At 45.7% G+C, this 11,766-nt stretch overlaps 1 protein-coding gene across 1 annotated transcript; it reads left to right on the plus strand.

Annotated features, from left to right (window-relative positions):
• Positions 1–1,517: 1,517 nt before the first annotated feature.
• LOC125785870 (uncharacterized) lies at positions 1,518–11,090 on the plus strand. The gene is made up of 4 exons (XM_049470048.1): positions 1,518–1,549; positions 1,808–1,946; positions 2,943–3,510; positions 11,038–11,090. Exons 1-4 carry the CDS (start codon positions 1,518–1,520, stop codon positions 11,088–11,090), a joined length of 792 nt encoding a protein of 263 aa, XP_049326005.1.
• Positions 11,091–11,766: the final 676 nt, after the last annotated feature.

Consider the following 11,766-nt stretch of genomic DNA (forward strand, 5'->3'; position numbering starts at 1 on the left):
TCATCTGTGTTCGTGATGCATCCAACCGCTGCCCAGTTACACAGGGAAGAGCTGAGTTAGTAAAAACGTATGACTATTATACGTACATCTGTATTTATTGTCAGTCGTATAAGCTTGCAGTAATACAAATACAAAAAAGCAGCTGGACCTAGTCAGCATATATTCTATATACCCTAAGCAACACAACAAAAGTAACTTGCTCTCATAGTAGTATAGTATATAGTTAACTATTATAAAACCCATGCAGTATATGACAGTATATAGTTCTCTGAAAATAACTCAACACACAGCTATTAACAATGCACATGTTCAAATTGTGCCCAAATGTATCATTGTCCCTAGCTCCATGTTTCCAAGAAAATGGGAAGCAGGTCTGTTAAATTCTGTGTTTTGGGTACACTTCTCTGAATATTCAACGTGGCACTTCATAGCAAAGAACTCTCTGAGGGTGTGAGATGTGAGAGGTGTACCGTATTTTTCACACTATAAAATGCACTTAAAATCCTTTAATTTTCCCAAAAATCGTCAGTGTGCCTTTTAATCTGGTGCTCCTTATTTATTGTTTTTTTTCCAGTCAGGTATTAAGGAGCAGTAAAGCCACTCTGCTGAAGTACAGAGTTATACAGGAGTTATAGTTTAGTTCTCCTGTAGTCTGCTGCTGGAGCAGTATTAGCATTAGCCACTAACCGCTAACTCTTTCACTGTTCATAGATAAGTGTATCGAACTGTAGGCTGTAACTAGGCTGTAACTTGTTTTACCCCATTAAAACAATTTACATGGGACAGCCTGTTAGCTAATATCACCCTGGCTTACCAGAACACTCAGGGTTTCTCAGTGTAGCACTGTCGGGCGGCTAGCGCTAGGGGTTAGCTGCTAATGCTAATGTTGCTGCATCTAGCCTTAGTGGAAATCTGTAAATCTAAGCTTACTGTAAATAAATGGAAGCGCTTTACTCACCCAAATGAACAGTTTTCAGCAGAGAAATCTGTGTAGATTAATATCCAGCGCTTGTTTGACTTTAAAAAAATGTTTTTTTTTTTAAGAATTATAGTTTTGTTTACGTAACTTAGCTTTACAGGCCGCACCACCTAGTAGCAAGATCTGCTGAACTAGAAATTTATTGGTAGTCCATCTTGGTGGTGCATGTAAGGTCCTGGCCCTGTTTCCTGTCTGTCCTCGTGCCTGTGTTGTCCCACGTGACCCGTGCCCCTGTGTTCTACCTGTGTTTTTCCACTCACCTGTGTTCTTCTGTAACTCCGCCCCTTCGTCCCAGGTGTTTCATGTTTCCTGTGTGTGTGCACCTCTATTTAAGGTCCGTGTTTCATTTCCCCGGTGTCGATCCTTGTACGTTTTTCGTCTGTCAGTGTTCCATGTTTTCCCGAGTTTCCCCAGTCCTGTTTTCAGTCTATTCCATGTTTATTTTGTATTTTTGTTAATAAATCCCCTGTTGTTTGCAATTTGCGTCCGCCTCCTCGTCTACCCTGCACCCCAGCCTGACAGAAGGATCGACCGAAAAATGGACGCAGCGAACCCGTGGACCGGCTCCAGGTTGGCGATTCGCCACGCTTCATGCGGGACCCCGGCGTTGGAATCCCCAAGGCCTAAAGGACGCCACAGGCCTCGGGGTAGACGTTCTAAGGGGTCCCGCCAGCCGAAGGAGGATCCCTTTTCCGGGGAGGATTTGCTTGGGGGGGCGCTGCGGGTGTGTGCGGGGAGCCTCGGGACTCGTATCAGGTTGGGTGAAACCTACGAGTACCCGAGGCTCGTGGAGCGTAAGCCGTGGGACTTCCTCGGTTGCGCTCCCAGCAGCTCCGAGGAGGAAGAGGAGTTCTACACCGCACCGGCCAGAACCCCCTTACCGTACCCCACAAGGGCGGTGCTCTACACGGCTCTCGGACGCACAGCTCGAGAGGCCGCCCAGACTCCCTTGTTGCCCGCGGCTGAGGTTCCACGCCATGAGACCCCCGCAACTCATTCGCGCTCCGAGACCCCCGCGACTCATCCGCGCTCCAAGAAGCACGCGGCTGAGGCTCCACGCCCCGTGACTCCCGTGGCTCAGCCGCTCCCCGAGACTTCAGCGGCGGCCGCGCCGCTCCCCGAGACTACAGCGGCAGCGGCAGCGCCGCTCTCTGAAGCTCCAGCTAAGCTAGCTAGCTTGCTAGCTCCACCGCACTCTCCAGCCCGGCCGGCTTCCAGCTCTCCAGCCCGGCCGGCTTCCAGCTCTCCAGCCCGGCCGACTTCCAGCACTCCAGCTCGACCGGCTTCCAGCTCTCCAGCCCGGCCGACTTCCAGCACTCCAGCGCGGCCGGCTTCCAGCTCTCCAGCCCGGCCGACTTCCAACACTCCAGCTTGGCAGGCTTCCAGCTCACCAGCCCGGCCGGCTTCCAGATGCTCGACTCCGGCCGCCTCTGACTCTGTACCCGCGGTGCCTGCCGCGCTCACGCCAGCAGGACCCACCGCCTCTGTTTCGGCGCTGCCCGCGGCTCCGGCCGCCTCTGTTTCAGCGCTGCCCGCGGCTCCGGCTGCCTCTGACTCTGTGCCCGCGGCTCCGGCCGCCTCTGACTCTGTACCCGCGGTGCCTGCCGCGCTCACGCCAGCAGGACCCACCGCCTCTGTTTCAGCGCTGCCCGCGGCTGCGGCCGCCTCTGTTTCAGCGCTGCCTGCGGCTCCGGCCGCCTCTGACTCTGTGCCCGCGGCTCCGGCCGCCTCTGACTCTGTGCCCGTGGCTCTGGCCGCCTCTGACTCTGTGCCCGCGGCTCCGGCCGCCTCTGACTCTGTGCCCGCTGCCTCCCCAGTTCACGTGCCTGGGCTACCCGCCTCTGCTCCTGTGCCTACTCCCAGGTCACGAGCTCCTAGGATCGCCGCGCCTGTTCAAGCAGCACCCGGTGCCCCAGCTCAAGCACCAGCAGCACCCGCTGCCCCAGCTCAAGCACCGGCAGCACCCGCTGCCCCAGCTCAAGCACCAGCAGCTCCCGCTGCTACAGCCTCAGCTCCAGCACCAGCAGCTCCCGCTGCTACAGCCTCAGCTCCTGCAGCTCCCGCTGCTCCGGCCTCAGCCTCAGCTCCTGCAGCTCCCGCTGCTCCGGCCTCAGCCTCAGCTCCTGCAGCTCCCGCTGCTCCGGCCTCAGCCTCAGCTCCTGCAGCTCCCGCTGCTCCGGCCTCAGCCTCAGCTCCAGCTCCCGCTGCTCCTGTATCTGCTCCTCGAACTTTGTATACCCCCAGGTCTGCCCCAAGGCCCCCTGTCTTTGCCCCCAGAACTGTGCCCAGGCTGGCTCCTTGGACTTCCCTACAGACTTTTGCCAGTCCTGGGCACCCACCAATGTTTGTACCCCTGTCTCTCCCTATCCTGGTCCCCGTATCTGTGTCAGTTCCAGTTCCTGTCCCCGGTGGTTTTTCTGTTCCCGTCCCAGTCACTGTATTTGTTTCTGTCCCCGCCACTGTTATGGTCCCTGTTCCCCTGTCCAGTCCTGTCCTGTCCAGTGTCCAGTCCCCAGTACAGCCCTATGTCCAGTCTCATGTCCAGTTCCCCGTCCAGTCTCCGTCTCATGTCCAGTCTCCGTCACCTGTCCATTTCCTCATCCAGTCTCCATCTCATGTCCAGTTCCCCGTCCAGTCTCCGTCTCATGTCCAGTCTCCGTCACCTGTCCGGTTCCCCGTCCAGTCTCAGTCTCCTGTCCGGTTCCCCGTCCAGTCTCCGTCTCATGTCCAGTCTCTGTCACCTGTCCAGTCTCCGTCTCCCTTTGTGTCCCCTGTCCAGTCCCTGTTCCAGTGTCCGTCCCTGTCTCCTGTCCAGTCTTCTGTCCAGTCTCCGTTCCCTGCCCAGCCCCACGTCCAGTGTCCGTTCCCGGTCCTGCCCCCGTTTCATGTCCGGTCTCCTGTCCTGTTCCCTGTCCGGTCTCCGTCCTAGTTCTGTCTTGTCTTGTTCTTTGTTTTCCGCCCTCTCCTGACCTGCTCCTGGGGTTTCGTTTTTCGCGCCCCGGGAGTTGCGCGTTAAGGGGGGGGTTATGTAAGGTCCTGGCCCTGTTTCCTGTCTGTCCTCGTGCCTGTGTTGTCCCACGTGACCCGTGCCCCTGTGTTCTACCTGTATTTTTCCACTCACCTGTGTTCTTCTGTAACTCCGCCCCTTCGTCCCAGGTGTTTCATGTTTCCTGTGTGTGTGCACCTCTATTTAAGGTCCGTGTTTCATTTCCCCGGTGTCGATCCTTGTACGTTTTTCGTCTGTCAGTTTTCCATGTTTTCCCGAGTTTCCCCAGTCCTGTTTTCAGTCTATTCCATGTTTATTTTGTATTTTTGTTAATAAATCCCCTGTTGTTTGCAATTTGCGTCCGCCTCCTCGTCTACCCTGCACCCCAGCCTGACAGTGCACCTTATAGTGCAAAAAAAAAAAAACGGTAATCACTTTTGTTAGATGCTGTATCCCAATGAGCATCCAACATTCCTGTACTAAAAAAATCTATATTCTAAATAAAACTGCATGTGGTGATAATTATGTTGTGGAACTGGTGCACAACTGCTACATGAAATCAAGCCAAACAAAGATTTAAATAAATCTGTAAAACTGTAGTTAGCAGTTAGGAGTGCTATGGTTCTTTTGTTTGATATACATACTTTCTGCTCAACATTGTATTTGATGGTTGATTGCCATATTGCTGTTTTGAGTTGAAATAAATAATCAAATGCTTTCATGGGATATGTTTTTTTTCAAGCAACATGTCTAAAAATAAACATAAAATAAACATAAGATATAGAGGGAGAGGTTGATACATGCATGGATAACCTTATAAGCGTCCACAGACACGCAACAGGAATCTGAAGACTGTTCTTCTGGTAGAATCACATACACCTACTGCAGGATTCATTCCTCCATGTCTATTTACTTTTAACACCGGCTGAAATAAAGCCATCATGTTCAAGAATGTGAAACAAGACCCTCCTCTAACTATCCAAGGATTGTGATAACTAGATGCATATGGGGGCTACATAGGAAAAGAGAGAGAGAGAGAGGGAGAGAGAGAGAAAGAGAGAGAGAGAGAACTCATTCACACAGTGCATTTCACGTGCAGAGTCCAAATATGGCTCCATTAACTCTCAAATGAAGGGCTTGTTAAAAACAACTGTGTAATTAAGACCAGATCACCAGTGCAGAGTTTAGACAGTGCTTAAGAAAACACAGGCCTCAATTACCGTCACCTGACGGAGGAAAACGAGTCCTCCGGACACCCCGGACCCCCCACGTGCACGCTCCCTCCAACACATCACCAGGAACCAGAGGCAGATGCTGACCAGCACAACGTCTCAGACCTGCTGAAGCCTCCATTCACACTGTTAGTCTGGATTTTATATCTAATTAATCTACTTACAGTACATTAAAAATGTAATATTAACAAAATTTAAGCACATTTTTTAAAGTATGAATATTTTAAAGGTGAATAAACTAAAACCTTTTCACTGTAAATCCATTTCTTTTAACTCAAATACAATATAAAAGTCTTTTTTTTGTGTAAAACTGGACATTTCCAAACATTACTCAAGTACTAAGCGAACAGTTGTACCCACCTATTAAATATGAAATTTGAGTTAAATCAACTTATTATAACTATATTGCATCATACATTTGCATACTGGGTGTGTTCCCCCAGTTTCTGACACTCACTGTCAGTGTGTAGTCTTTCCACACTGGCTACTTACTTTATATATTACGATCCATATTACTTCTAGGCACTTCAGCAGAGTGACTTTACTGCTCCGTACAACCTGACTGGTATAATTCACTAGTTGTGGTCTCTAGTATGAATGAATGCCATGTTTGCCATTTATTGTAAAAAAAAAAAAAAGGTCTGATGTTCTGGTTTGGGCTCTTGTTCATGAATATTCATTTGTGCTCCGTTGTCAAACCGTGTTTCCTTAGTGTACATTTAAGGTCTCGGTAAAACGCAGAATCAACCGGAGATCCGATTTAAACCTACAGTTACTTACACAAGATAACTAACACTAACTAGCTGTTGTGAACAGAAGCTGTAGCTCCTAATGCAGTAGCCCGGGTTCAGCCCTGCCTGTGGGCGGTCCTGAGCCGAGGTGGGCGAGGCCATGAACTCACTGGTTGACGTCCACACCCTAATGTCTGTCTGAGCAACTTGTATTTCTGTGGATTTTCTTTACCTAGCTACTGCAGACAAGGGAGGATGAGGAACAGTTTCATGTGCAGCACCATATACAACTTGGGGAGATCTCTAGTATTTCACAAAGAACGAGAAAAAGTGAATTTTAGCAGAAGGAGATCTTTAAAGGAATTTTAGTGTGCCTTAAAGTGTGAAAAATACAGTACATAAATAATAAATAAGTACCTGGCGGTAAATAATTGTGGCGGGGGCATGCCCAATATTAAAATAAGTTTTGCTAGGAACCAATAGGAACAAAGTAAGATATTGCACAAACTTAGATCGCTGTATATTAATAAATCAGTACAGCTGACTAGATTACATGAACCTGTTAAGAAACAGTTTTCTATCTTCTTTCATTTGACCACATGAGGCACATATAACCAAGTGTTTTTGGAAGAGTCTGTTAAAAGTCAGGTAACACTTTACTTGGATGGTCCATTTGATGGCCTCTTTGATGCTCAACTGACATTCAACTAACATTCAACTACATCTCTATTAAATGCAAATGAACTAAAAGGTGAAAGTAAAAGATTCTCTATTGAATGTAACCCTACATGCAACTCTATCCTAAACTATAATCTTAATATTTTAGGATTGGGTTTAGGGTTAGATTTTAAGCTGAGGTCTTAGATTTTAAGTCAATAGGAAGATATGCTTGAAAGATGATAAATAGCCACATTTAACTTAATGCAACAATAGAATGCTTTCCATGCATATTTAACATTTTTAAAGGATTATTTGTGCTTCAAAACTGCTTTTCTTCTAAACTTTAGTTTTCCTGTCGATTTTCTACACTTCTTATATTCATGCTATCGCTGGCTCACGGCTCTGTAATATCAGATTATTGGGTTAACAGTGATCACTGGGAGATTGTTATGATGAGAGTAATGTTGTGAAAATGACTCATGTTCAGATCTGGAGAAAGTAATGGCTGTGTCTCATTTGTAGTAATCTGATGGCTCTGCTGAGTGCGCAGAATCTCCTGCCAACTCTCTGAGTCAGTTTAGATCAGTGATCAGAGATTCCATTTGGAAACAATTTCACCCCGTTTCCAAAATCAAGAACTACAAGCAATTTACATCCATGTCTGACAAAGCACCTGTCAATCATCCTGCAGCGCTATAGCAACCGCCTATCAGGACTACAGCAAATGCTTAGAAACACTATAGCAGCCACTTGGGACAGCATAGCAACCACTTAGCATGGCAATGACCTAACGACAGCATAAAAAACACTTAGCAACACCAAAGCAACCTTCTAGCAATAGCATAGCAACCACATACCATCACCATGTCAACCACCTGGAAGAGCACAGAAACCACTTAGCAACACCAAACACACCTTCTAACAAAAGCATAGCAACCACTTACCAACACCAAAGCAACCACTTTGTTTAGTCCCTGTAAGATAGGTAATTTACTGTATGTGTCTATAATACTTTATTGTGATAATTCATATAGTTCTATATAAGTCTATGGCAACCACCTAATGACAGCATAACAACCCCTTAACAACACTAAAGCAACCTTCTAGTGACAACATTACAACCACTTAGCAACGCCAAAGCAACCATCTAACGAGAGCATAATAACCAAAGATCGAAACACCAAGGAACCCTCTAGCAAAAGCACAGCAACCATTTAGCAACACTAAAGCAACCATCTAGTGACAGCATAAGAACCACTTCCCAACACCATATTAACTGCCTAGCGACAGCATAGGAACCACTTGCCAACACCATGGCAACCACCTGGAGTAGCCATGAAATCACATACCAACACCATAGCAACCTCCTAGTGACAATATAGCAACCACTTGCCAAAACCATGGCAACCACCTAATGACAGCATAACAACCCCTTAAGAACACTAAAGCAACCTTCTAGTGACAACATTACAACCACTTAGCGACACCAAAGCAACCATCTAACAATAGCATAATAACCACATAGCAACACCAAGGAACCCTGTAGCAAAAGCACAGCAGCCACTCAGCAACACTAAAGCAACCATCTAGTGACAGCATAAGAACCACTTCCCAACACCATATTAACCGCCTAGCGACAGCATAAGGACCACTTACCAACACCATGGCAACCACCTGGAGTAGCCATGAAATCACATACCAACACCATAGCAACCTCCTAGTGACAATATAGCAACCACTTACCAACACCATGGCAACCACCTAATGACAGCATAACAACCCCTTAACAACACTTAAGCAACCTTCTAGTGACAACATTACAACCACTTAGCAACACCAAAGCAACCATCTAACAATAGCATAATAACCACATAGCAACACCAAGGAACCCTCTAGCAAAAGCACAGCAGCCACTCAGCAACACTAAAGCAACCATCTAGTGACAGCATAAGAACCACTACCCAACACCATATTAACCGCCTAGCGACAGCATAAGGACCACTTACCAACACCATGGCAACCACCTGGAGTAGCCATGAAATCACATACCAACACCATAGCAACCTCCTAGTGACAATATACCAACACAATGGCAACCACCTAATGACAGCATAACAACCACTTAATAACGCCAAAGCAACCTTTTTAGGGCATTTAATTATCTGTTTGTCTATCTATCTATCTATCTATCTGTCTGTCTGTCTGTCTGTCTGTCTGTCTGTCTAAGATCAGTTCCCACAATAAACTTTTTATCATCCATAACTGTGTTAACAATTGGGCTGTTTTTAAATGAGGATTTCTTTTATTAAGGAAAAAAGCAATTTAAACTAATATCATACTATCGTACATCATACTGAACGTAATACATGGTGGTGGTAGTGTGTGTGTGATGATCTGGGGCTGCTGGACAATTTGCTGTAATTGATGGAACCAAGAATTCTGCTGTTTACCAGACAATCCTGAAGGACAATATCCGGCCATCTAATCGGGACCTCAAGCTCAGGTGTACTTGGGTTCTGCAGCAGGACAATGACCAAAAATCCACAAATAAATCCTCTTTAGAATGGCTGAATTAAAACTATTCTGTAAAGAAGAGTGGAACAAAATTCCTACACACAGAGATGTTGCCAGTTTTCGACAATGTTTGCTTGCAGTTGTTGCTGCCCAGGTTGACCAAATCAACTTATTAGATTTAGTGGCAAATGCTTTTTCCACACATGGCTAGAGTGGTTTAAATAGATTTTGAAGGTTTTATCCTCTGAATCTCTTCACTGCTATTCTCTCAGTCTCATTTCCACATTAGGGTTGCCATGTATAAACAGTAGCACGCAAACAGTATGGTGCAGTCATGCAAACTGGCTAAACAGTTAATCACTAAGCTTCAGTAAGGTTGCTTACCATAGCTGGGTAATTTATCACCAACACCAGTGTAGTAGAAATGGGCATTTTGGACGTTGAAATGTATATTTTTTCCTTAATAAATACAATTTTTGTGTTTGTGTAGGTTTTATTAGTCTGATATTAAAATGTTTTTAATCTGAAAAAAATAATTATGACCAAAAAAATGCAAAAACATCACTGTGGAAAGCTCTGAAAGGGATGTCTGATTCAGTATGGGGGTGTTTCTCTTTTGACAGGACACACATCACACAGTAAAGTGCAGAGGCCTCCTGGAGGAATCTAAGGCTGCTGTAAAAGAGCTGATGCACCACATTTCATCTGAACAAGGAGCGCTTTGTGGTCTCAGCGTCTCATTCATAAGAACCGGGTAATGCATTGCAGGCCAGCTCCATCAACCCAGTGTCATATTTTATCTTACTGCCTGTGCAATTAGTCATAGACAAATATACATCTGTTGCTGGTTAATACATGCAGCACGGCCTGTTTCAAGGTGTCGGGCGTTCCAAAGAACGGATGCAGAACTGGAGCTACACTCTTATGGAGTTTTCACACTTTCTGGTTTCTAAATACATGAGTCTGCACCCAGGTCCAGTTCTCAGCTTGTTAAGGGGAGGGGCTTATCATCGCTGGTTTGCTTGAAAAGTTGAGAACTCCATCAAAACCAGGGATCGATTGCCAAATTCCGTGTATCACTTTTCTGCAGGTAGGTTTAAAGCAATATTAAGGATGATACTTTCTGTTGGAACTCAAAACACGATCAGGATGTATCATCAGATATTAGGGAACTTGCTTCTGATAGAAAAGCTTGAGCCAGTATTTTACTATTTGAACTGTGTAGTATGTTAAAATCTATTAAAATTTGTGTTGGTTTTATCCTCTACATCTCTTCACCACTATTCCCCAGTCCCATTTCCACACTCAGGTTTGCCATGTCTAGACTGCAGCACACAACCAGTTTGCTGCAGTCATGGAAACTGGCTAAACAGGTAATCCCTGAGCTTCAGTAAGGTTGCTAACCATAGCTGGGTAATTTACCATCAGCACTAGTGTATTGGCATTTTTCAGCAGGATAATGCTCACCCATACACAACAAGAGTTTCCCTGTTGCAACCGTTCTTTGGCATGCATTGCTCCAGTGTGGTTTCAGCAGTCCTAAACTGAAGGAATAGTAAAGTAATGTGATGAGTTGGAACATTCACATTACCCAATAAACACAAGCCCACAGGTAGCACCCAGAGCGAATAGCTTTTACATCTTCAGTGGACCACTAGAGTTCACTAGATGCAAGCCGTAGACCACAAATTTCAGTCGGACCATGGATCAGTACTTTGGACCACTGTTTTCACCAAAGATGTGAAAACAGTTTTCTTAACTGGAGCTGTGACTAAATTTACTAAACATGCAATTGAAGAACCACTGTTGGCTACCTTAAAGGTGTTTACACGTTAACCATATTTTTTTCAAGGACTGGGAGCACTTGCAAGTTCAGTACAATTGGTGAAGTGCAAAAATCTTCATGCAGACTCTGGTGCTGTCGTTCTTCTGCAGGTGTGGCAGCTATCTGCTCCCAGTGCCATGTGTGGGGTCATGTGATGGTTTAAGAGATTGCTTCAACTTATCACATTACTTTCCTTTCCTACAGTAATAAATTCTAATCAAGCCACACTGTGCCACAGGACTGGAGTGAGGGGACTTTAATAAGCTCTGTGGAGTGATCTTTATGGAGTGAGGTGACACATGGAATCAAGCCACGGTTCGGAGAAAGTTCTTATGTGTGGAAGAAAAGCAGTTATAATGATCCTGCACCAGCAGCTTCCAATGCCTGTTTACTGGTCTTTAATGGCATTTTAGCAGCTGCTCTCTGAATCTGATGAACTTGCCTGGCAGAAACTTGCTTTCCTCATTTTGCCTTTATCTGCACAAGCTGGTCTGTGCTCTGAATCAGCCACAAATCTTTTTTTACAATACGATGAAATACACACTTTAGTGTTCCTGAAATATCTAATGGTTTAATACTTTGGCATCGCACTATTTGACGCCTTTCGACAGCAGAGAGTTTTTCCTTTTTCTTTCCCATGTTGCTTGAAACCTGTGGCCTGCTTCAATAATGAGTAACATCCTTCTTAAGTAGTTTTCCTTCAATTGGGCTCACCTGGCTAATAAACTAATTATCACAGGTGTCTGAGATTGATTTTAGGAATCCAAAGAGCTCTGAGACACTATGCCATCCATGAGTTTAATTTAGACACAAAAAATATATTTTTTATGAAACTTAAA

This window comes from Astyanax mexicanus, chromosome 21, assembly GCF_023375975.1.
Source record: "Astyanax mexicanus isolate ESR-SI-001 chromosome 21, AstMex3_surface, whole genome shotgun sequence".
NCBI lineage: Eukaryota > Metazoa > Chordata > Actinopteri > Characiformes > Acestrorhamphidae > Astyanax > Astyanax mexicanus.